This window comes from Anguilla rostrata, chromosome 5 (genome assembly GCF_018555375.3).
Source record: "Anguilla rostrata isolate EN2019 chromosome 5, ASM1855537v3, whole genome shotgun sequence".
Lineage (NCBI taxonomy): Eukaryota > Metazoa > Chordata > Actinopteri > Anguilliformes > Anguillidae > Anguilla > Anguilla rostrata.
The window spans coordinates 15,367,904-15,394,538 of NC_057937.1; the positions used below are offsets into that span (position 1 = coordinate 15,367,904).

Below are 26,635 nucleotides of genomic sequence, written 5' to 3' on the forward strand. Positions count from 1 at the left end.
GGTCAGTAAATTCCTCTGTGTTCGGACTAGGCACCACCTCCATTTGTTGAACGAAAACGCTGGGTTTCCTGTTGACGTCGGAATATCTCGACCCTGGAAAAGTAGACTAGTTCTAGTTTTTTCGCTATTACTGACATAGCTGTCATGTGGGAAAACTAGAAGCAATGCCGCTAAGCTCTGAAGTATATTTGTATGGCTGTTAAGTTTTAACAATTTAGGCGCTGTTATTTGTAGCTTGCAGCTCCGCCTGACCGTACACAGTGCGTTTCCACGGCAATTGAGACCATTTGCTGGGTCAGCAGATAAGCGAGCAAGGCTAGTTAGCAACAGGTTTGATTTTCTGTTAATTAACGCAACAGGTTCCTCACTGTTTTAAGTCCCTGATGGCAGAAGCTAGGCTTGAAGCGGAGGAGGAGCCGAGAGAGTTCAGGGAACTCGTAATTTTGCGGAACCGAAGAGGACAATCAAACCCAGCAACAGGTAAATGAAAAGAAAAAAACTAACAAAAAAGAAGTGAATACAGCAAGCTAACTAGAGATCTTATAAGATTTTCTCCAGTGTCTCCGTTTGGCTTACACGGTGCTGTCATTTGAATCACGGCTTTCAATTCGTTACAATTAATGTCGCAATTGAAAGTATCAGAATAGACAGACACACTGTTATTGTAATCATGCACCTAATTGCTTTGTTTACGATTTGACCAAAACAATTATTCTACTGTTATCACTTTTTTTATTAAGCTCTACAGCACTGCAGTCTCATGCTCGAAATATTTGGTATGCAAGGCTTTCTAAAGAATGAATCACGGTTTCACAATATTCAACTATGCTGCATAGCATGTCCATCATAGTAACCTGTAGAGTCCAAGTCTTTTACAAGTGTAATGCTCTAAAGTAGACTAATCTAAATAATAATCTAAAAATATTAATTTACAGTGATTTAACTGCCTCATTCATACATTTCAAGGCTAAAAAAAAGACGAAAAGTCTTGGTGACAGAAATAACAGTGATTAAAAAAAAATTGTTTTCTTCCACTGCGAAAATGATATTCCTATTTTGGAAATGTGTCCACTCGACAGGTTTACAAACCTGATGAAACCAGTCAAGCCTGTTACAGAAGCTTCTGTTTTCACGAAATGACCATTCTGTCTTTCACTTCACTTTCAGTTGTCAGTAATGTTTATTTTGATTTATTTTTCTGGATACACAGATGATATGATAAGTGCATGCATTCATATATAATCCATGAGAAATAGTGTTGGATTGTATGTAAGAAACCCACCACAAAGTTAAAGGTTTGTTTTGTTTAGTGAAAAGACTAAAGGTAGTAATCAATTTGAGCTGAAATGTCATGTTTATGTTAGAGGAAAGTTATATTAATGTTTGCACTGTTTATCGCATAGCTCAGATTGCACTGCACTGTGAAAGTTTTGTTTTTATTTGCCTCTATGTACTGCTACATGGACCCATGATAACAGATCTGAAGTGACTGTGGCTCTTATAGCACCTTCCCAATGACTACAGTGAAGACTCTTGCCTGGAAGTCTTAATCTCTTAATCTGAGTCTCCCAAATTATTCTGCCGGTTTATCAATCTAGTGCCACTCATTACCTGTTCATCCAAACACACATATTTCCGCTGGGTGTCTCGCCATCCAGGGGTGCTGCTTTCTCCTGACAATTTTTGCAATTTAATCAGAACCAAGTTTCAGAACTATTTTACAGTGAGAAACATACATTTCTTACTTGGGTGAGAGCTACATGTTTATTAGTTGTTTCCATTCAGACATTGGGCTGTTGACTAGTTCTAAACTGGTTTTGTTGATGTTTGGAGCTTGGAGGACAGAAAATGCCTGTGGAAAGTGTTTTTTTAATTGAATCAAAAGGCAGAAGAGCTTTCGAATAACACAGAGTAGAATCACAGAAATTAGTTTAGTCAGAGCTGGAATTTTTTTGCACAAGAGAATGTATTGACACCTGATCAGCTGCAGATTTATTTATTTTCTTTAAATAAAACTTAATTTGTTTCTCTCTGTGTGTTGAATGGGCAAGCCTGTTCACTCGAAAGCACAAAACCCTCTATCGCTGATTCAACGTTGCTGGCGTTTACTTAGATATATATGCAGCTATCCCACCATGTTTTTTTCCCCAAAGCGTCAATGCTTTTGTGAACCCTCTGATCTCAGTGAAACCTGATGCTGAGAGGGCTGGAGCCCATTTCATCCCGCGCGATCAGACAGGTGCGACGCTCGCAGCTGTTTCAGATTGCGGCCCCCCTGCTGTCTCTACCTCGCAGGTGGGCTAGGGTTTGATCGCAGCAGCAGCATCGGCCTCTGTCAAAGAGCAGTGCAGTCCTTCAGTTGTTATCCACTTTGCAGTTAAGCTCATTGAAGATTTTTTTTGTTTGTTTAATCTGTAAAAAATGTTTCAGATTACACAGAGTAACAGTAGTTATGCTGCCATATACTGTAAACATGTATATAATATCCTTTAATCTCCAAAAAATTAAATCAAAATGAGAAAATAACTTTTCTCCTGGGTCTCCAAATATGACAGCTACAGGCACTGTTTGCTTCTTCTTCACAAGTGTTAATGATCAATGTTAGCTAGTAATTACTGTAGTGTAATGTTATTTTAGCATTTTATCTGCAGTTGGAGTGCGCCTTTCTGCAGGACAATGGTACTTTGACAGTAAATTCTTTGAAAGTGATGCTCTACCTCCAGTCAAGTAGACTCACATTATCTGTTCCATTAATTTTTGCCTCTTTCTTTCAAATATGAATCATTTCATATTCACATTTCCACATGCATATCCGGCCATATTGTTAGTTGGTTGATTCATTTACAATGTATTTTAACTGTTGGGCTATTGTGGAGAGAGGAGGAGTTAAGTAGCTGTTAAGAACAATCATTGTTTGAACAATCATAACTTTGAATTTGGATAACTGTCATCCTTCACCTAAACATTTAATGAACATTCAGTTCTAATGTATCTTTTTTATCACAAGAAGTATTGCCAATTTAATTTCACAATTGAATTGGTTTGCTTTTAATGTAGTCAAAAGAAACCCCCGTGTTTGTTTACACTCATTTAAATAGTCATTTAATAGTAATTTAATCATGAGGCATGGTTATTGCTTTGTGATATGATCTTGTAAATATTTTTGTATGCCATTTTATCACCCAGAGAGAGAAGGAAAAGCACAGTGGGACACACACAAAATTGCCTCTGTTCCTTTTACTATAAAGAGTGTCTTCAAGCTGCACTAATCTTACGAAGAAGCAATTCTTCAGATAGTTTTTTTTTCCCCCATTTGTGAAAACCAGGCTGTGTTTCTGTGTGTGGAACTCAAGAATGTAGAGGTCAGGGAAGCTTGTTGAGGCTGACATTTTTAAACTCAGTGTGAGAAATACTAAACTCGCTGTATCTGGGACACTCAGTGAAGCTAATCTAAATCCTTGATTTGGCTGGACCAGAAACAGCTGTTGCTCACCCTGATACATCTCCTGCCCCTTCCTACCCCCCCTCCCATTACATTACATTTCATTACTCTCCCCCCCATGTTCTGTAATGTGTTGGCTTTGGCTTGCCTCTGACTCCACGGTTTGAAGCCCGGCCATGACGAAGGAGAGGGTGATGTTTCTGTGAATACTCCCACTTTCACCTCCTCCATGAACACGTCCTTCCTGTATGATGAATGTGAGCATGTGCGGAGGCCGTGCTGGGGAGTTAGAGGTTGTGGTTGCACTGGGTAAACCAGTTGCGATGGTGTGGTGCTGTTGGGTTAGTGCTGTGGTCAGGGTGTGGTGCTGTTGGGTAGTTCAGTGGCAAGGGCATGGTGCTGTTGGGTTGTTCAGTGCTGAGGGTGTGATGCTGTTGCGTAGTCCAGTGGCTGTGGTGGTGTTGGGTAGTGCAGTGACTTACATGTGGTGCTGTTGGGTAGTGCAGTGGTGATGGTGTGGTTGCATTAGGTATTGCAGTGTAGAGGTTGTAGTCATGTTGGGTTGCTGGTTCAGGTCTGGTCCCCTGGGTGTGAGAGTCAGGGTATGGCTTTGTGTTGCATGTGTATTTTGGGTTACTCTGTCACTCACGCCAGTGGGAGTGGGAAGTGACAGTACAGCATGACGTCCACTGTCTGAGGGTGTGCTCAGCCTCACAAACAAACACTGTCCATCAAAAAACCTGGAAACTTCTCCAATTAAGAAATGGACAACATGGAAGTGGACAGAGGGGCACAGCGATTAAGAGATTTAGGGGGATTAGTGCTGCTACAGTATTACAAAGTAAGGAGAGGTCTTTTTTCAAGAGAGATGATATGAAATTAAATCCTTGCTGAGACAAAAAAAGCCTTCATTAATGAGGATAAAGCTAACTAAACAAACCAACAATTAGTACCATAAACAAAAGTAAATCCCACTTTTACTTTTTTAAAAGAACTTTACAAGTAACTGCCCTTACATAGTTTTATCTAGAACATTATTCCAAAGAGAAATTTAAAAAGAAAGAAGGAGGGAGAAACAAATCAGTAAAACTTGGAATAGCACACAAATTTGTTTTTTTATTTTCGATTCCGACCGATTTTATTGTTCGTGGCGTTTGCTGGCAGTGTAAACAGCCGCAGTTTCCTGTCATGTTCTGTTGACCTTCTGCTTTTGAAAGAACAGGAGTGTGACTGAAAACAGGTGAGAACTTCCTGAATGGTCACATTCCAGTGAATCCGATTGGCTGGAGTCAAGGGCCCTTCCCAGATGCTGTTGTCATCTGTGACCGCGGTTCTGTGTTTCGCCACATGCCACACGATAGAGATGGAACATAAGGAAAGTGGCACATTGACTATGGAAAAGCTTTGGATATTAACTTAACTTATCAGGTAGGATGTGTTTTCTGTGCTGTGGAGTTTTATTATGGACTACTGCAACATAAATGACTTGATGTGAACTCTGTCAGTTTTGTCAAAGCATCCAAATTCTAAATTCAGCATAATAGCTTCTGAGTTTACGGTCACTGTATAGAAGATTGCGTGGGTGGGCTGGCATGTCAAAATGGCTACCTTTTTCAAAGTAGTTTCTCTCCATGTAGTAAGATTGGCTTTTCAGGTGATTGTTTTGAGATGCATATTTAACTTCTCAGTTAATGATCTAGTGGGGAGAAGAAAGCTGAACTTTCCACAGTATAAGTAATAATAGGTGTGGTGTGAAACTGTGAAGTGTGCTGTAAGTTGTACAGTAACACAATCAGGGCACCGCTGCAGGCAAAACATCGGGCTGTAAGAAGGCCTGTCCTGCCTGACAAAAGGCCTCCTTGGCAGCACTTAGACCACAACTCTGAAAAAGCTGGCCTGGTTTACAGATCTTGCTGCCAGGTCTGGTTTCAACACTGAATATTATATTTTCTCTGTTGGGAGCCAGCTTTAACATGGGTGAGAGCGGGTCATATAGACGAGGTGATGAGGTTTGAAAGGAAGGCCTGTGGCTTTGCTTGAGTGTTTTCTTTTTCCACCGGGGAGTTGTTGTTTGACCTCACATACTGTTTTATGTTGGTGGAACAGGCCCACTCTTTTCTAACTATTTTCTATAAAGCATTTTTTGTGACAGAGTCTTTTAAACAGTACTGTACAAATTAAATTGAATTGTTCTGCTGTCATTTGGGGTAGCTTGATAAAGCATCTGTGTGTGTGCGTGCATCTGTATATGTGCGTAATATATACACACATATATGCTATTGATGAAGATATGAATATGTGGCTGTATTGCAAGGAATGTGCTTGAAAATATCTGAAAGCTCGGTTAAAGTGTGATTCAGTGTTTGGTAATTTATTTACAGCATGCTGGCAGTGTGATGATGGGGCATGTATTGTATTGTTCATTAAAAACCAATCTCACTAGTCATTCCGGTGCTGTGACAAAACATCCGCGCCAGTAAATTCCAGCAAATTCAGGTCAGGCGACAGTGACACAGAACTGAGCGGAATGTGGCCCGTTCATGGTTTCAGATGCAAAGTGTTTGGAATAGCAGACCATTCATGGGGCCTGGAGGAAAGTTATTGTAGCAGTGATTCTGAGAGACCTGTCAATACAGCTTTGAAGCTTGGGCTGTTAGATCAATCTTGTAATTTGAGGAGTTTGAGAACAAATACATTTATGCTTTGAGTTCCAGTGGCACAGAAACAGGATTACGGATGTTTTGTTTGCTGTGATTGACATACATTATGTTTTATTATTCATATTATTTTACCATATGCACATGAGCTACAAACATTTTATGAAGGGTTCATTATGAAAGAGTTCCTTATGAATACATCCTTTGTCTATATAGAACTGTAGCTTGTCAGAATGGAAACACCAAAGTCATCAGAAGGATGAAGGGATCGTGGGTTATATGCTCTTTCAGTTCAACAGAATATTCCATAAAGAATCTAAATGCATTAAATCAGGCATCTGAAACATGCAAGTACCAAGCCTTCAGTCCACCCCCACCCCCCCACCCCAACCCCACCCTCTTCTTCCTCTCTTTTTGAAATGTGACTTAACCGGTGTTGGTATTTAATGGGCCTTGTGCAGCTATTGCAAGTTTGAAGTTTGTATAAATTTACAACCAGGGATCTTAACATCAAAGGGAATTTTCATCTTGAGACAACTCGTTCATCATTATTTCCATGATGCCAGTTTATGGTCTTTACTGCCTGAACACCATTTATCCACATATAATAAGATTCTTCACATTGGTATTAATGGATGAGGTGGAAATTATTCATTAAAAGAAAATGAATTTAAAATGACGAATTAACAATAATCTATAAATAAAAATTAAAGGTTTGATTTTTTTTTCTTTTTGATAGAGAAAGATGCAGTCTGATTCATCGTGCTAGTTCTGCCAGTTTGTGTGTACAGAGAGTGTGACTGATTTAAACTGGTTGATCCAGAGTGGACCTCATAGCTGAGAAAGGAGTAGGGACGAGTTTCTCAGGTTTTGCTTTGTATGTGAAAAAGAAATTAACACAGCATCAGCCAAAAGTAACACAGGCTTTTGGTAACTAATTTCTAATGTTATAACTGCTGCTTGTATATTTAAATTCTAAACAGAGATTGTATTGTGAATCAATGATATATTTAGAGAGGTATTAGTGTATGGTGGTGAGACAGAAAGAATCCATGTAAGTGGAGCCTTTGGCATTTTATCTTCAGCTCCATGATGGATTTCAATCTGCCAAAAGTAACACAAGCTTTGCTGACTAATTTCAAGTGTTATGCTGCTGCTGGTATATTAACATTTTAAACTGAGATTTTATTGTGAATCAAGTATATATTTAGAGCTGTATTGGTGTGTGGTGGTGATACAGAAGTAATCCAAGTGGAGCCTTTGGCATTTAATCTTCAGCACCATGATGGATTTCAATTTGGCAAAAAAGTCAGATTTATATTAAAAAACTTATGGTTTCAGTTTATATACTAGTCCACTGATTGTTATAATGATAGTTAAATTTAGGTCAGGTAAGCCTGTCAATGTATTTCAGCTTTGTTAAATGAATCCGGTGACAGGTTTGATACTTTGAGTGCTTCCCATCTGTGTTGCAATAGGGGAAAAGCATCTAAAGTATTGTGAAGGTATGAATAGGTATGAAACAAAAGGCATAATTGTGTGTTGAAACGTTGCTTGCTCACGCAACCTTTAATGATCTGGAAGTGTAGAGTGAAACTCTTTGAAAAGTCAATGCAGAGGCACATGAGGCTGAAATCTACCTCCTCCTTTTTTATCAGATCACTCGGAGAGGAATAAGCCAGAACGTCGTCTCAGGTAAGACCCCTCTACCTTTCCTTCGCATACGAGCAAGACCTCCTTTTCATTCAACTACAGTTGTGAGACTGCCTCTTTACATCTCCTACCTTTAAGTCTACCTATGAAGACAAGCCGAAGAACCCTTTTCAGAACCCTTTCTAAGAGTGATATGAGAGTAAGATGTCTTTAAAAATGTTCTGTTAAATCAACTCTGAAGGAGTCCATTTGATCCCTCTTGGACCCATTTAAACAATTAGTTCAATGAACATCAGGCCTTTTGCTGCATGCACATATAAGAGCAAGATCTCTCTATATCTCCCTTAGCTATGAATAAGACATATTCTCCAGCTTATAAAGAATTTTGCTTTATGTCTTATTCAGCTATGAGGGTAAAACATCTGTGTCTCTCGTATAAGAGTACGACCTACATATCTTTGTCCACCCAAAGGATGTGTTGTGTGTTTGTTTACTGTGACTGGCCATACCGTTTTACCCTGTGAAGTTTCCTGGATGATGACCTCATACACAGTCACAGGTCTGCAGTTTTGTTCTGGCTGCTGCCTCGCTCACAGACGGCTCTGCTTATGTGAGACAATAATGTTTTGATCCGTCCTTTTGAGTGAGGCTGTTGGAATGATGTCATAGGCCCCTGGGTACGGGCCCACAGAGGCCGCCATCCTCTCTACAGCTCTGGACTAAGATGCTGCTGTTTTGTTTCTATCTGTGAATGAAATGTATGATGTCATGTGTTTTGTCTGTGAACTAAAAATTTGTTTTACTGTTTTTGTGTCCGTGAACTAGTGTTTTTGTGTCTGTGAACTAAGAATCTGTCATCCTATTTGTGTCTCTGAACTAAAACTGTTGTTTGGTTTGTATTTGTGAACCGATAATTTGTAATCCTGTTTCCGTCTGTGAGCTGAGAGGCTGTCTGTCTGTCCTCTTTCTATTATCCCGAAAGATTTGCATCACTTCCCTGATTGGGATGCAAAAAGCATTCATTTGATTATTTTATTTGGTTATTGGTATTGTGGAAACACGGGTAAGGCAGTGTATTTATAGAGTATATACTGTGCTTCTTCAGATCACAATGCTGAATTGAGCACCTAATCTGTGAAGCTATTGTGTTGTTTCCTTATACTGTAGTCTATCTTAGACTGCTACCTCTTTGTTTCAGAGAAGAAGTGAACAGGTTTTGCAGTCAGTAAAATGGTGTTCTTTCCACTCAATGTGAAATGCAACCCACTGTTTTTGCCATTTAAATCCACCTGAAACAGTAACATTGTTACATTGTAGTAACATTGTTAACATTTTTCTCAAGGCATTAGATGTGTGAGGCTCAGCTGGTGGCCATGTGGTTATGGTCTCCCGGTGGTTTATATCCCATATATTTATATACAGTGTGAAGTGTTGTTTTCCTGTGGTACTGATGGAGCTGACAGGTCATAGGGGGCGGGGCCTCCGGTCACACAGGACACACATTGTCTGGCCGTATAGTCCACCAGTCCTAGGAGGGAGGGGTGTGTCCATGGCAGCCCTGTGTAGTCAGGAAGTCCATCCAGCCATATCAGCATGAGAAGGGTTATGTGCTTTTCCTTTTCACTTGGGCCTGCTTTGTGCCTTTACCGTCCTGGGTAAGAGGTGCAGTCTTGCCCCTGTCACTACTGTGTGTAACAAAAACTAACAGATCTGTACTGCGTATAATCTCAATAGTTGTAAGTGTGTGTGTGTGTACGTGTGTGTATATGCATGTGAATAATTTTCTATTTAGTAGGATTTTTATTGAACAGGGATTTAAAATATAGTTTGTCACCTCCAAAATCTTTGGCACCCTTGGTAAAAATGTACAAAAACAGCACGAGAACGAGTAAAGAATGAGTAAAAACTTCATTTCTATACCCTGTCCATTCACATGGATCAGTTAACTATTTCTTTTTTGATTTTTGTGGTGTGCTTTGGATCACTGTCTTGCTGTAGGTTCCAGGACCAGTAAATGTAAAACAAGCCTTTACTGGTCCTGGAACCTGTAACAATAAAGATCCACCACATATGTGTGTGAGTTCATATAGCCAATACCCATGAATAGGTTTTGTCATAAACTTGGCTAGCAGATAATCCGTTTCAGTGTTACTCAATAGGTTTGTTTTCTAGATAGGAATGACTTTTTCCTATCAAAGTATGAAACACACGTACATAAACCATAGCATTTGGTGTACTTTGACACTAAGTAATTGGCTGTATAAACAGTGAACGTATTGCATTCCAGAGAAAACATGGAACTAAGACTTGTGGAACCTGCTGCTTTCAGTCAAACCCTATGGCGGGCAGCCAATATTTGAGCCATTTGTTTATAAGACAACAGGATACATTTTATTATTGTATCTGTTAATGTATCTGTATGCATATTTTTCTTTGTGTGGGTGTGTGTGTGTGTGCACGTTTGCATGCATGTGTGTGTGTGTGTGTATGTGTTTGCGCATGTGTGTATTGAGTGGGTAGCTACAGTGGTAAATGAACCCCTAACTGACCCCTATCTGTCCATCTCTTTTAGTCAAGGACCTCTGTCCTCTTTACGAGCTGTCATCAAAAGAAGTGAGTTATTAAAATTATTTCTGTTAAATATTGGTTGATTCATTGATTGACTCTTAGGACTCATGAAAAGATGCATGATGCGAATTGAATTATCACAAAATAGCTAAAACCCAGTGTTTTGAAAATAATCTGGAAAATTGAGCTGAAAGTTTTGTGTTGTTCTTGCAGCATCGTCAAGAAGCAGCTCTCAGGGCGATAACGCTCGAGATCGAAGGTATGCACCTGTTCCCATGATACCTGCATCCCTCAGTGACCCGCATTACTGTTTATAGCTTATAGCTACTGTTTTATCAATAAACTATAAGGGTTTACACTGCAGAATTCAAATTAACTCTTGATATTGCCACATGTAAGTGTGTGTGTGACAGGACATACTGTATAGTTTGGTAAATTATTGCTTTTTAGATAACTTTTTCATACCCAGTGTAATAAATAAAATTGTGATCCAAATATTTTGACTAACAGTACAGATATTCAGAGGTGGAAATCCAGGTTCAGGAAATAAAAGTCCTCCCATGTGTTTTGTTCCAATCACTTGGATTTGCTAATTAGTACTACAATTCTTCAGCCAGGAGGTGAAACTGATTAGTGAAACCAGCTGGCTAAGTTCATGGGTGGAATAAACACATGGCAGAACTTTTGCTTTTTGACCCCTGGACTTGCCACCTCTGCAGATATTTCATATAAAATAAGGCTGCTGAAAAATGTGTTTATATACATTTAAAAAATATCTTTAACTTTCAGTAAATTAAGTGGTACTTATATTTCATTTATTTAAAAGTTTATAAGTTTAATTCATATTTCGAATTTAAAAGTTTATCTATCTTCCTTTAATCAAGTCAAACCACATAACTTCAAATGAGAGATTATAATGTTGCCAGGCCAGGAAAATGGGTCTTTCAGAGTGGCTTGATAAGATTTGGATTAAATACAGCACCAGTGAATGATTTGATTTTAGTTACATTCAGAATTTGATTTCATTTACAGTATATTGCTATGGTTCTCGAGGAGCAAGCTGCTATTTTAGCTTAACCATTAGCACCTCTAATGAATGGCTAACTTTGCAGACGTCCAGAGATAACCATCGTATCGGCTGAGCCCTTAGCGGCGAACGCCTGGTTCCCAGGGGCTTCTGGGGGATTTACACCAGCCCCACCTCCTGCTCAACCAATCTGGGGTGGGAACATACCGGCAGCTGCCCAGGTAATGCCTGCTTTGTGAGCGTGTGAGTGTGTGTGTATAGTTTATGCCTCCTCTTCATGTTGCAGTGCAGTGTTCTGAGATACAGTCCTCTCTGTCAAATCAGCCCCCACCATCATATGACCAGGTGATCAAAGAGAAGACCCAGGAGCAGGTTCCCCCACCGGTTGCCACCCCACGACACTCCACCACCATCGCCACACAGACTGACTTCCTGCTGGAAGCTGGCTCAGAATGCACTGCCTCTCCACAGCCCGCTGAGAGAAAAGGATTTTCTGGTACGCACACAGCATCGCTGTTATCCAAAATGATCTCGTTAGCTTGTTGGATACAATGATTCTATTGGAGAAAGTATATATATCCAGTTTACCTTTTTTTGTGACATTGATCTACTTTTTATAATTATCTCCCATAATGATATTCTAGTAGAAATAGTTTCCTGTGTTTTTTTCCATGATTTTAGGCATTCTTCATGGTACCTATTTACGTGTTGTCATAACCAATGTCAATTTTCTGTGCTTTTACTCTTTTAGTAAAAAGAGCCCTAAAGCCACCAAGGCCATCACTGCCAAAGGCCAAGCCAGAGCCAGATGACACTGCTGTTCTTGCAGACCAGCCTTGTCCAATCCCGGTAGAGCCCTTTCCTGTCCGAACTGATACGACCTCTGCAACCAATCAGCAGGCAGCTGAAGCCCAGCCTCTCCCTGACCACAGCTGTGTGACTCAGAGCGACCCCTCTCCACCTTTACCTGTACTGTGTGATGAGACAGTCGAGCCCTTCGACCACGGCCTTGTTTCTGTAGACAGTCCTTCTGAACCAATAGAGGCTGATCCCGCCTCCTCACGACCGCAGCGTCCAATACCGCTCCCTCGCTCCAAACCCATCCTGCAGTCCATAAGCAGGGAGGTGAAGGTTCAGACTTTGGTCCGGATTAAGGACGACGGGGAGCACCCCCAGACAGCCCTCTCTCAGGGGGGACTTCCCTCAGGTAAGTACCTGCAGGAGCTCTTGGACGTTTTCTGCACGGATGATAAGTGTTACCAAGGCGACCCCAGCGACCACACGGACCCCAGTGACGACGGTGAGCAGAGCGAAGAGGACGACATCATGAGCGTCTCCCACAGCCAGAGGGACATAAAGGCCAAGATACATGCCTTCGAGAAGCAGTCCGCCACAGACGCCGGGGACGAGGCGCCCCTGGTGAAGCCGGAGCCCCGCCCCCGCACGCAGTACTCCAGACCGGCTGTGGCCGCCAAACCTTCCTTCACACGCCGGCCGTCCGGCCTGTGGGAGCAGATCAATGCATCGGGGTCGAGCATGGAACAAGGCCAGAAGGAGGCGGTCACCCCACCGACCCCTGCACCGAGGCCCCTGCTCCCCAAAGCCTCCACCGAGGCTGAGATCAGCGAAGTCCCGGAGACACAAGCGGGAAAGGTCCCGCTCATCCCCCCCTCGCGTTCCTCCGTAATGGCCAGGGCCAAGGCCTTCTTGGCCCAAGAGGAGGGGTCTGCCGTCTCCCCACCCACACCCCCACCAAAAATCAAACCTGTCACAGACCCTGTCAGTCTCACCAACCATGAGAAAATAGTTACCCTGCCCAAACCCCCACCAAAAATCAAACCTGCCGCGGACTTTCTCAACCTAGCCAACCATGGGCCCGAAGTTACCCTGCCCACACCCCCACCAAAACTCAAACCTGCAATGGACCCTGTCAGCTTCACCAACCACATGCCTGAATTTACCCTGCCCACACCCCCACCAAAACTCAAACCTGCAATGGACCCTGTCAGCTTCACCAACCACGTGCCTGAATTTACCCTGCCCGCACCCCCACCAAAACTCAAACCTGCAATGGACCCTGTCAGCTTCACCAACCACGTGCCTGAATTTACCCTGCCCGCACCCCCACCAAAACTCAAACCTGCAATGGACCCTGTCAGCTTCACCAACCACGTGCCTGAATTTACCCTGCCCGCACCCCCACCAAAACTCAAACCTGCCGCGGACCCTCTCAGCCTCGCCAACTATGCCACTCCCCTTCGGCCGAGCAGGCCCAGCATGGAGAACGGGAACGGGGACAGACCTGTTGGTGAGTGCCTTTGCCCTTTGGACGCTTTCCAAACGGCCGCGGTTGCAAGCGCCCTTCCAGAAAAACCTGCCCTGTTCCTTTCTTCCTCCAGCCCAGATCCCGGTCAAGCCGCAGAGGTCGGTCACTTTTGGTACAAATCCTCCGAGCGCGTCTCGCAAGCCCACGATGATCAGAGTTCCCAGCAAAGGTGAGTCTGTGTGATCTGTGGCCTGCGGTGAAACTGGGTTAGAATAATGAGTCATCGAGACTGCCGCTGGGGAGAGCCCGACCCCCTAGGAACTGATGCGAAATGATGTGCCCTAAAACCCGATCAGGCCTTCTCCTCTTGGCTGCTGTTTAGTCCAGTCTTCTCCAACAAACATATCTGGAACAGAGCAACTTGACCAAGACATAGAAGCACACAAGTAAAAAGCATAAAGTTCATAAAGTGTAAATTATTCTGCATGAATTTAGTATTGTCGTGTACTGTCAATTATTTTCTCTTGCTGTAGTGTGTGATGATTTTAGCGTTCTGCACAGAGCAAATCACTCCAAATGAGCAGTTTGGCTCATCTATTCATGTGTTTGCTTTCTGCAATTTGAAGCCATCTTTCCTCACATCCAGGATTGATTATAGCAAATGCTACAGTTGTAGCGCAACAATCATCTATTTGGAGTTGAATGTGAGTTGAAGTGCCAGTGGAAAGGACTGTTGACTACATGCTGTAATTCTCCATGGAACTTGTGTTCTGTTGCCTCTAGCGGATGAAAACGAGTCCCAGGAGGCCCCTCCCGCTCTCCCATTTCAGAGGCCCATTGGAGGAGTGCCCCTCCCAGTGATGCGGAGACCATCCCTCATCTCTAGACCCACTCACCCACCACCTGTGGTAAGACCTGCCCAGACCCCCAAAGCAAATCTAATACCCTGTTAGGTAAAGTAAAATAACATGTAATTTTAATTAAATTAAACTGAGAGGTAACACTCCTGTAAAGACAAGAAAGTAAAAATGAAGTCACTGAATGTTGACGGTAAGACGTTCTCTCTTTCAAATGCACCATGACAGCACGGCAGTTCCACAAACTTTTGGACTCAGCGTCGCTCATTCTTTGTCAGGGCAGGCAGTAATGCGTAGCTCGGTCATTTCGACGTGCAGTGAGGGGTGTGTAAAGTGCGGAAGCAGCACAAAGCCATCTTTTCTTATTACCCCTACTGCACCGCGAGAGGCAGGCAGGCAGTCCAGTCCGCGGCACAACAGGCCTTTGTCCGCTAAAGAAAAAATAAAACCACTTTCCATTCTCCGCTCTGAACTTCAATGTCACACTGCACTGGTCCTTTGTCATTTCGCCCTGCGCCGAAGCCCGGCCCGGGCGCAGACCCACAAACGAGCCTTTTTACCTGTCTGCCACCCACCTTTGACCTTGCTGCCCGTCGTCCTGGCAACAAAGACCGCCTTGTGCCATGGCACAAATAATAACGGCACTGATAGCCGGAATGACGTGCTTGGCATGCATCTGGTCTGTTAGTGATGCAGAAATGCACCATAAGGAAGAACTGCACTCATTTCACAATACAGAGAGACAGGACTGTGATGCAGTTGTTACCATAAGCACAGCTCATTGTATACATGATATAAGAACTCTGAACCTTTAACCTTTAATGTCAGTTCAGTATCTGAACAGATAGATAGATAAACAATCTCAGGTACCATTTTTAATGGCAATTACTCCACAACACACACAGCAAACCAACAGAGTGCATTTCATTCTGACAGTACATTTGATCTCAGTTGAAATGACCCTGAATGTTTTACTGCACATCTGTAGTGCAGACCCATGTTTTTACCTGATGGCATAAGGAGCATTCATTCAGTTATTTTTTTCACTAGGAGCCCAGTAACCCTGAGGTATTTAGTTTCCAGCCTGCTTCCACCCCAGTGTTATCACTTCCACCCCGGTGAGTGTCACCTTCCTCTAAGGTTCTCCATATCTCCACCTTCTAGTTTCACTGCAGTCTTATTCCGTGCCCAGTTAACATATTAGGCTTCAATCTTATTCCACTGAGTGGTCAGCTTTTACAGTTTATTTTGTGCCTTGTTGCAGTTGGGATTCACATTGGCCTGTAGATTGGTTAGGGAATACTGAAGGCCTTAGTTCTGTTATGTAGAATGGTTAGATTATTATTTCGGTTTTATTACTGTTCTTGGGAGTGGTTTGAATATACTTTGGACTTCACTTATGTCCTTTAGTGTGGTTAGATTATACTTAAAGTCTTGTTCCTGGTTTGTTGAGTGGCTAGATTGTACGTTTGGCCGTGGTCCTGATCTGTAGGGTGCCTTGATAATAATCACCTTCAGTTCTGCTCTGTCGAGTGGCCACTTTATACTGTAGGCCAGAGGCGGGCAAGAAGATATCTATTTCTGGATTATCTGTTTCTGGATTTCATTACTTATTCCATGAGGCCGATCTTTTTTACAAGATCTGACATGTTAGCTAAACTCTTGATAAGCTCATGAATGATAGGGGAAGGCTGTTATTAGGTATCTTTATGTTATCTAATCTGTGCATACAGAAATAAAACAAAAACAAAAACAAAAACCTGCATACATAGGAAAGGGATTATCCACCACTGCTTCAGGCATTGATTGTAATCAGTGGAGCGCTTAGATTATAATGTAGACCTCAGTTCTGTTTGACAGTAGTTGGTGTTTACTGTAAATCTCAGCCCTCAACCTTCAGTGCCACGCCCCGTGGACTGCACACGTGCAGTCAGTCATCCGTCAGCTCCGCTAAATGTTCCCCAAACATCCTTGTCACCCAGGCCCGTCGGATCTATGGTCCTGCCCCCTCGTCCCCCTCCTGCTAAAGCAGGACCCAGCAGGCCCCCCCCACCTGGAGGTCAGGGTTTCCCCAGGTCCTCCTCCCAGGCAGGACGGGAACCGACGCTGCCCCCGCGATCACAGAGCTTCAGGGGGTCAGTGAAGAGAGGACCCGTTCAGCCCCCCAGGCCCAACCCCGGACACCCCCTCTACAACAAATACACAGTAAGAGCGTAGGCTGGGGAGCCAAATCCCAACCCATACATCATGCAGATCTTCCCATATGGATGGGGGTTCAAATCCCCACCGTGGAGCTTTCTCCAACACACCGTTTGTGTTACTACTTTTGTGTTACTTTAAACACATTTTGTCTAAAAGTTACTACTTTTGTGTAGCAAATAGACAATTTATTTTGCAAATGGAGAAATTTTAACCCGGACTGTGCTGAAAATAACAGAAAATGCATTGTCCTTAAGTACATACGTAGGTGTGTTTAAAATGACTCGTTGTTTTTAACACGTCTGTTTGTGTTTCTATCTCTGCCTGTAAGCCTCTCTGCTTTTCCCCCATATGAATTTAAAAAATGCATAAAGGAGGGTGGACTCTCTCCCAGGGGGTACTCTTGGTTTCCATTAATTTCTTTATTAGAGATTGAGGTAACTTACAGTATGTTACTGAAAACAGGTCGCCTGATCTTCTGTACTTAATTTTCTCTTAACCATGTCTTCCTCAAGCTGGAAATACCACATGCAATAGCAGAGTTTGACTACAATGGCAGTAACACTGGAGAGCTCTCCTTTCAGGTAAAAACCTTCAAGTCCTTACACTTGCTAGATGTAAGTGCAAGACTGTGTGTTTGTCCTGGAATATATTAGTTGAAGTCACGGAGCAGTCACAGCAAAGTTTTTGAAAAACATGTACAAACTGAAAAAAGAGCCAGAAATCATGGAGTGTTTTATAAGACATTAATTTATTAACCAATAGATCTCATGTAGAAGTGGGAAATGATTGGAATACCATGTGCAACTCTTGCAGCAATAACAAGGGCTTAGGTTTCATAACAATGAGCATGGAGTTGCCACTAATAACAGATAAAAGGGAAATGCATTGACAGGCTGGTGCAGTTAATGGCTTCGGTCCAGCATGGAAAGAAAGAGCATGCTGTTTTGCCTTTAACAGAACCTTATTATAAACAACATGCTGAAAATGCATTACAGACATGTTGTAGCCTACATTGCAAGGTTTGAGTCTTTGATGGACTTGTCACGGACAGTGTTACTATTTTGTGCCAACTTTTATTCTTAATAATTCAATTAGCTCAATTTTGATTTGTATAAGCACCAGCTACAGCGGCAGACTGCAAGTGTATCCTAAAGATTTTTGTAGAATTATTCTTTCCAGTCTGAATAACAGGTAGGAACAGGTATAAAGAATTAACCTCTCTTTTATTTTCACATGTGAAGAAAAATGAGGTTCTGGTGCTGCTTGAGCAGATGGACAGGAACACGTTTGAGTGCCAGGTGGGAGACGCCAAGGGCCCAGTTCAGAAGTCCTACCTGAAGATTATCACTCCCCTGTCCAGTGCTTCCAGCATGCCATCTCATCAGGTAATGTCTGGGAGGGGCAGGGCATTCCATTAAGTCACAGCTCTCTCCTCTCATTATATTCCAAGCTTTGTAATTCTTGTATGTACAAAGGTATGTTGTGCAACAGCCATTTATCATCTTTATGACAGTGACTGTAGCTGTGACCTCACTTCCTGTTCTGATGACTCTCCCTGCATTCATATTCCTCTCCCCAGGTCCTTCCCTCTGCAGAGGTTCGGAGAGGGAGCAGTGGACTACAAGCACAAGCGCTGTATGACTTCACTCCAGGTAATGCTACCAACACAGTTCCAATGACCCATATTAAAATACATATATGCACATCTGTTGCTGTGGTAGCTGCTTTTCTGAAAATGCAGATGCTTGCAAGCCTTTGCCATTGAAAATCATAAGTAAGAGGAGGAGGTAAAGGTGGTATTCTTGTTATGAGAAAGTTTTCTCCTGCAATAAACATTCTTTGAGAGACACACTTTTTTGTAAATGTTGACTCCGCTTTCTCCTTGGATTGTAAAATTTCAGAATGCTTGCTTTCAGTTGTTTTTTAAACTAGTTGTGGTGGGATTCTGTGCAGTAAAGTTGAACTTCTCTCAGGTATCTTCAGAATGAAGAGAGTGGTTTATGTAAAGGGTAGGAAACTTGGTTTGCTAGATGAGGCATTGCATTTATACCCCTAAGCAAGGTACTTTAACCTGAATTGCTGCAGTAAAATATCTGTTTAAATGGTAAGTCACTGAGGATAATAGCACTTAATTTCTTAAAGAGGTGCAGTATGGGTAAGGGACTGATGAGTGTGGCTTGTTTTCAGAGAGTCCTGAGGAGCTTGCCCTGAAGGCAGGAGATCTGGTGTCCATGGTGGAGCGGGTGGACGACGAGTGGTGTCGCGGAACCGCCCGGGGCTCCACAGGAGTCTTCCCCGTCAGCTTCGTCAGAGTGCTGGTGAGACCCACACACCCTTTAACCACACCCTCTCTCGCACTACAACCCCCACACCTCCCAAGGAAACAGGGCAGGAAACAGTAAAGAAGCTTCAACGCTATGCATCTGTATTGTTTTTCAGTTATGAGTTACCTTAACGTGTCTGTCACATGTGTTTGTCTCCAATTAGTCCACCATTCCGGCTCCACCAGGTGGGCAGAAAGCACCCCCGGCGCCAGCAAGCGTCAGGTCAGTTTCCACAACGTGACATATTACAACAGCATATAGGTTCTAACAGTCATAACGGTGAACTTATGGAAGCTCCCTTAGTGTGGCAAGCGAGCAGTGAGACGATTTTTGCGACTGTCATCCTGCAGCGGGCCCAGGTGCGTGGCGCTGTTCGATTTCGAGGGGGAGAGCAGCGACGAGCTCTCGTTCGCCGAGGGAGACGTGATCGGGCTGAAGGAGTACATCGGGGAGGAGTGGGCCCGGGGCGAGCTCAACGGCCACGTCGGGCTCTTTCCTCTCACCTTCGTCGAAGTCGTGGAGGACCTCCCAGCCCCGCCGCCGGCCCAGCAGAATGTGCAGGCGAAGATCCCGCTTCCTGGTAGGACAAAAAAAAAATTTATGCGAAAAGTTTTTTTTCTCCGGAACTGGTTTGTGTCTGCAAACGCAGCGAAATGAAAACGCCTCTCCCTTCTGGAGGACTGGTGGGCGCAGACATGCCAGGAATGTGGACGTGTTTATTTTTCATTAAGGGCTGTGTTTGGTCCAGGCTACGCAAAGACTATTTCATCAAACAGCGCTACAGAGCGAGGTCCTCCTGTGTGTTTCTACAGGTCACCCACTGTCCTGTAAAAACACTAACTTAATCAGTAGTAACATTCACGACAGAGACAAATTCATGGTCACACTTTGAGAGCCCTCACGAGATGTTCATAAACAATTAATCACACCTTCATGGGTATAGCATTATGCTTATGATAAAAAAACCAAAATGTCAGTTCCTGGTATTTACTGATTTCATCTACCTAGAAAAACAACTGTGACATCAAATAAGCACCTAACAGAATCTAATAAAGCGCTGAACCCCATTTTTAACCACCAAAAACATAAATAAAATATGACTTCATCTACATATTCAGTAGTTAAGTAGTGCCCCAGTCCTGGTCTCCAGCTATGTGTTGTTGTGTGTCTGTTTGTCTGTCTGTCTGTTATTATGGGATTATGGGTAATGGGAAGTGAACTGTGCCTGGTAGCAGGGAAATGTGGTGATATTGTGTGAAGTGCTGAATTTAGGAAATATTAAAATAAGGAAAGCATTAGTGCTATGATGGCTAAGTTAATATTATTTTTTTTGTGTTTTAACATGCATAGTTTTGTGTTCACACAGACATCTATTTTTATTGAGCCTTGAATTGCATGTTAAATGTGACATAGACATAGTTCTTTGAGTGCTGGATTGGATTTAAGTCCCAATCAATGGCAGGCCTCTGACCTTCTGCTTTTTCAGGAATGGTTTCTGCCTCTAAGAACCATGAGTCTGCTAGGCCCACTCAGGTAAGAATCCTCTGGCCCCTTTGGCCATTACAGATCCCTCTGGATTTGTGTCAGTATTTTGACACACTGCATTCTTGAAGACCCATCATTTCAGATGATGACAAGGATCCTGAGATCACTATGTTTCTTGGATAAGCATTAAATTGCTTGCGGCCTAATATCAAGAGGTGCATTATTTATTAAAACAGTCTTTGGCTGTTATTTATGCACTGTCAAGAAATTAGCTAAAATGTCAGATGGCATAAATGTTAGGGCTAATTAAGTAATAAAGGCCAGAAGTTGGCATGAAGACCGGAAACATCTGCTGCCCTCATTTCCCCTACTCTGGACTAAGGCAAAGAGCTTGACTAGATAGTCTTTACATCAGTGGTACTGGAATGTTGCTCAGTCTCTGTAGTGTCCGTCAGTGATAATCTCTGTGTTTGCAGTTACAGTCCGCTCCAGCGGGGGCAGAGTGGGGCCGGGCCCAGTATGACTTTATCGCGGAGACGGACAATGACCTGCCCTTCCAGCAGGGGGCGGTCATCCAGATCATGGAGCGCGTGGACGCAGAGTGGTGCCGTGGGCGTCTGGATGGCAGGGACGGGTACTTCCCGGCCACGTTCGTGATACCCTGTCCAGGTAAGAGCTAGGGGCTGTCACAGGTCATCCGTTTGAGTTTCACCTTGCCCCATGTGTTGCTCAATTAGTACTTGATCAGAAACCACTGGTATCAATACAACTGTTACCACTAACTAAAACTGCTTTGCCTGTAGGGGTGGGCAGCATTAGAAAGCATTTATTTGTATTTGTTTGTAATTATGTCTTAATTAATACTGGTTTCTCACCTCTTTTTTTATATGGTCTATACCTCCGTGCCACCTTTTCCACATTTTACAACAAAATACATTTTAGTGTATTTTTGGCCATCCCTGTACTGTACTTCTTCACCTCTGCTGCTGCAACAACAAGGAAGAAGACAGTTTCAACCTTATGTGATTAGTTCTGCGCTTGACAGAAAATCTGAGATAAAGTTCAGTTTACGTTTGACATCTTTGTCATTTGTACAGCTGGATATTTGCTGAATTCAGGTTTAGTAACCTGTTCAAAAACACAAGTGCAGTACCCTTCCTCAGAACTGTGCCTACAACCTCCCTCTGTTCCCACATCTTTATACTCACTGCCACCCCTAAATGATCATTTTGGGAGGGTCTACGTGTTGACTAATTGTTTTGTGGTGGCTAAAGTGGACATTACAATAACTAAAGCTAAATTCCACACAGATGTAAGGATGTGTTGTTTTGACACAGTTGTCCACTGAACAGCTTGTCAGGCCTTGTAGCAGGGGCATCTGGGCATTGAAGTCTTAAGGGTGGTGCAGTGCTGATACTCATTAGAACAGGCTTTACTGCCTGTCCTTATCATATATCTGGGTTATTATTTTGTTATATAGTTGTATTGACTGATGTGGTGCAGAAAGAGAGATTTCATTGTAAAACGGGATAACATAGCGCTGGCCAATCCCCTTGCAGCACCCCCTGGAGGAACGGAGAGCCAAAGCGGTGGGGGCGGGGGAAGAGCGAGAGCCCTGTTCGACTTCGTGCCAGAGACCGAGGAGGAGCTTTCTTTGAAGGTCAGTCTGTCTGAGCGGGCTGTCTCAAATACTGAGCCGTACAGAGACCCTGAACTCCTCCTTAACAATCCACCCACTGAATTCTTGAGAACTTCTATTTACATTCAGCAAAATTATGGACAGTAGGCAAATATCCCACTGTCCTTGAAAGGGAAAAATTTAAAAGTTGCAGTAAGTGAAATACATTTATCTGTCATTTATTATAAAATAAGCAGTTTGTGAAATTGAACCTTTTTCGATTGTGCCGATTGACCCTCAGGACAGTGACTGGTGAATTTTGTGTTCATTTTATAGCGATCTGTTTTGTCTGTGTGTGGTCCCTGCAGGCCGGGGATATTATAACGGGTGTGGAGTCCATAGACGATGAATGGCTTCTTGGAGAACTGCACGGGAGGCGTGGCTTGGTGCCTAAAAACTACGTCAAAGTGCTGTAAGGGCCACGAAGCATTGCTCTGGACCAAAACAAGAAGAGAATGCTATTGGTGTGTGCGGGGAGGGTACTTTGTAGTTTGGATTATTGGTGCCCAGAAGAGGGGCATGGAAAGGTGTTAAAAAATGACAATGCAACGGGACCCTTATTTTTCATGACGGGTGTACAGGATGACGAAGCTGCCACTGAGAAACTCGCTGCCTTCCGGAAACAGTATTTCTTTCTGCTTAAAATGGAACGTGTGGAATCTCCTAGCTTTCAAGATTTCAAAGTGTTATCACGCAGAGCTACTGTGTCTTTTTAATGTCAGATGATTTTCTTTGTTTGTAAAGTTTGTATAGGAATATTAAATATTTCCAAGTGTAGTTTCTTTATTAAAACAGATCTCCTAATGAATAACATGTTAACGATTTATTGCAATGGTTTGTTGTATCTTTCGGTGTGCCGAGCAATTTTTAAAGATAAGTTTGGACCTTTGTATTTGCATTAACAGTCTTTATGCTACATGGTGAAATCCTGTTTAGAGTCACATAATGCACTCACTGTAACATACTGTGCTGTGAGAAATTTGGCTCTCACAAGTTTAAGATGGAACAATATAAACTATAGCACAGGTGTATTCAGACGAAACAAATTTATTCACATTAGGCTTTAAGACTTAAGGAACCATCAAATTTTCAATAGGTTGTCATAGTGACATGTCTACAGTGCTAATGCTGGCTGTGGGCAGCAGCCCCACATGGTTTTGCATGGTTGACCTTATCATCACTTGGGAGGGGGAGGGGGAGGGGGGGGGGATTTCAGAATGTGGGATGTTTATGTCTCCCTGCATGCAAGCAAGCCCCCTCTGGATAATCTGGCATGGCCTGTTCTTGAGGTGGCGCATGCTTGTCTGCACTGTTCTATGATGGGAGGGGGGCGTGCTTTGCCATGATTAGCACTAACATTAGAACTTCAGAATGCACAATGCGCCAAGTATAATCTACTCATCAACAAAAAGGAAAAGTGAGTGCCAGCTTGTGGCTGAAAATTAGCTGCTATTATATTTATTTTTCAAATGTTTTTCTTCTTGAATATCAGTCTGTTCAGTGTTTTTTTCGCTGAGAAAATCATTTGGTAATAAATGACAGAATCAGATTCTTACTCAAAAGTGTCAAATTAAGGCTATTCTGTATCAGTAACATTTTTATAATCTTAAATTGTGATTTTAAGTCTTGTTCGTTAAATCATCTGTGCTAATGCAGGCCTGGAGCAGAAACAGATACACACTGTGTTTTCATTCGAATGAATGTATGGTGCTGCCATGCCAACTGCCCTGTGAGGGTGGAGGTCACCGAATCCATGTCGTTTACACCCTTGTGACTACTTATGGTACCATTAACACTATCAATTTAACACTGGGTAGATATGTGAAATGCACTATAGTGTTATACCAAGCGGAGTGTTTACATATCCTCCATTTACTAATGTAGTTTGCCTGTATAAATCTGCTTCTAAACCAATTAGTCATCATCACCTTATTTCACCTGTCAATCATTAAAATGGTAATTGAGCATCGCTTCCAGAGGTGTAAACTCTAGGTTCAGAAAGTAAAAGGTCTCCCCAATATTTTGTTCCAATCACCTGGATTTTCTGTTCAGTGTAATTTTTCAGCCGGGAGGTAAAATAGAACTCATTAGTGAAAACAGCTGGCTGAGTTCATTGGTGGAAGAAACATATGGCAGGAATTTTACTTTCTGACCCCTAGATTTTCTGCCTCTGGATTTTCCATCACTGTGCAAAGCACCATTCAAAGTCATTGTTTTGATGTGTAATGCAATTGCAAGCACACCTTTGATCCATTGTGTATGTTTACGGAAGTATGCATACTACTGTTTATATAAGGAGGTATATTTTGCTGACAATCTTAACAAGAGTGACTTGCACAGCTTACATGATAAACAAGCCATTTGTTCAGCTGAATATATAGGTTCAAGCTAAGTACCTTCCCCAAAGGTACATTGACAGTGCCTCACCTGAGAATCAGATTTACAACCTCAGGTTAACATTTCCTCTCTATACAGGAAATGCGTGGTTTATATCCATCTGCTACCACACTGTTACAATGAAATTAAAACCTAAATGAAACATTTGCTTGCTGTGCCCCGCATCAAATTTGCAATCAACTCTAACATTATGTTAGCCTGAACTCTGAGGATGCACCTGGCTAAGACAGGCTTGTAATCACTGACTGCACTACACTGGTCACTGTCAGCAGCAATTTATGTGATAGACTGTTACCAATGCAGGAACTGAGCTCTTTTTAAAATACCTAACGCCCAAGAGGACTATCTCAGACATTACCTTTGACAAATTCTCCAAATAATCAGTGTTCCAATTTAATTACGATCTGTATTCCCCATTATTTTTAGTGACTTTTTTAATGATACATGGAAGGTTTGTAAAAATAGTAATTTGCTGTACTTTGAACATGGGAACAAATACTTTTCTTGGGTTATTAATTTCAAAATTACAGATATACATTTGTGGATGCCTATGACAGTGAATTCCTCTCACCAACGAGTCTGGAAAGGGTTTGTGTTTTTGGCTTCTTTGCTTGACCAAGTCAGCGTGTGGCTGGATACTTGGATACACACACGCACGTGCGCACACACACACGCACACACACACAAACATAGTCACTACAGTCCCATCAGCATGACCCCACCCACCCACATCACAGACTTCCTCACTGTAACGCATGCAATCGATTCAGCACCACCAATATGACTACACATAAAAAAGTTTCACTAAAAGTGCACACGTTCACACAGGTTCCTCTGCTTGTACATTGTTTTGTTAATAAAACTGTTGACAATGTAAATTGCTTTAATGCTACTCTTATTTCACAAAAGTTTGAAGCAAATTACTTAAAAGTATATTTTCTTCTGAACATGTTATACTTTTATATATTTTATATTTCAGCAATAGCAAGCCATTTTTGATACCTGAGAGAGCTGAAAGTGTCTAGAAAAGTATCCTTTACAGTGTTTTATAAACTTTCATTCCTGAATTTAAACTAGCCGCAATAAATCATGTCTACTGCACAATTGCAAAAACATCAATAAATTAATACTATAATCAGAACATAAAATAACCGGTAATGCAATGTGAATATTCCTTTTGAATGTTTGTTCAATGAGGTCACGTCCTTGGTATTGTAAATACCAATGCTTTCGTGGGGGGTATGCAGTCAATCTGGCTACCGGCTGTCATTTGCACAATTTCATATTGACCACTAGAGGGCAGCTCAGTTATTTGTCTGCAACTAATAATGGCAATGTCGGAAGAACAAAGGTAAAACCAGAACACTAAACACTAAAATTTTATCTTGTTGATATATATTTACATTTCGATTCCAAAAGTACAGGCTGTGCTGTTGCTGTGACAGTCAACCATAACTCATCTGCCTAATTCCTCCAGTTGTTACAAGCCCCTTTGGAAAAATGTCAAAACTACTCAGTTTAATTTTTCAATTATTTTATGGCTCATATATTTCAGTTTTATTGACTTAATTCTTTTTTAGATAGGAATTTTACAAAATATTTACAGTTGTCTAGCATTAGATTATGAACCATTCAGCTCTCTGCCAGTGTGGATCACGGGCTTTTGGGGGATGGGATCTGAAGATGTTATCACTTTGCTGTCAGCAGTACATTTTCAGTCTCCCATCTGTTAAAACGCTGCATGGAATTTGTTCGCAACTGTATTTGAGTTACACTGGACCCATCCTGTTTAAATGCCTAAAGTGAATTTAAAAATTCAACTTAATGTGTACCCCACTACATTATCTCAGAACCACACTGAAAATGGCATTTCTGAATTTCCACAGAAACCAGCTCCATTATAATTTTACTTTCCAGCTAAAGTCAGTCAACTGTTTTTTTTTTTTATATAGGATTCTAAGGATTACCACATTCTTTCTTTTGAATTCACACAATGTAAATGAGGAATGGTAGCTCTGACCTAGATTTGAAATATATACTGTATAGTGTTAGCAAAACCAAAAACATTTCATTTGGTGA

At 42.1% G+C, this 26,635-nt stretch overlaps 1 protein-coding gene across 2 annotated transcripts; it reads left to right on the top strand.

The window, feature by feature from the left end:
• Positions 1-338: 338 nt before the first annotated feature.
• Positions 339-23,721, top strand: sh3d19 (SH3 domain containing 19). Of its 2 annotated transcripts, none has more exons than XM_064335324.1 (21): positions 339-480; positions 7,758-7,794; positions 10,325-10,365; positions 10,534-10,579; positions 11,433-11,568; positions 11,672-11,843; positions 12,099-13,655; positions 13,747-13,842; positions 14,397-14,521; positions 15,521-15,588; positions 16,453-16,675; positions 17,185-17,253; positions 17,914-18,057; positions 18,252-18,324; positions 18,860-18,990; positions 19,160-19,218; positions 19,347-19,576; positions 20,483-20,529; positions 20,958-21,150; positions 22,041-22,141; positions 22,468-23,721. In XM_064335324.1, the coding sequence occupies exons 1-21, from the start codon at positions 384-386 to the stop codon at positions 22,573-22,575; spliced, it is 3,753 nt and encodes a 1,250-aa protein (XP_064191394.1). In that variant the 5' UTR covers positions 339-383; the 3' UTR covers positions 22,576-23,721. The 2 variants fall into 2 exon arrangements, with proteins under 2 accessions (XP_064191394.1, XP_064191395.1); XM_064335325.1 differs by having other exon boundaries at positions 11,693-11,843.
• The last annotated feature ends 2,914 nt before the right edge of the window (positions 23,722-26,635 follow it).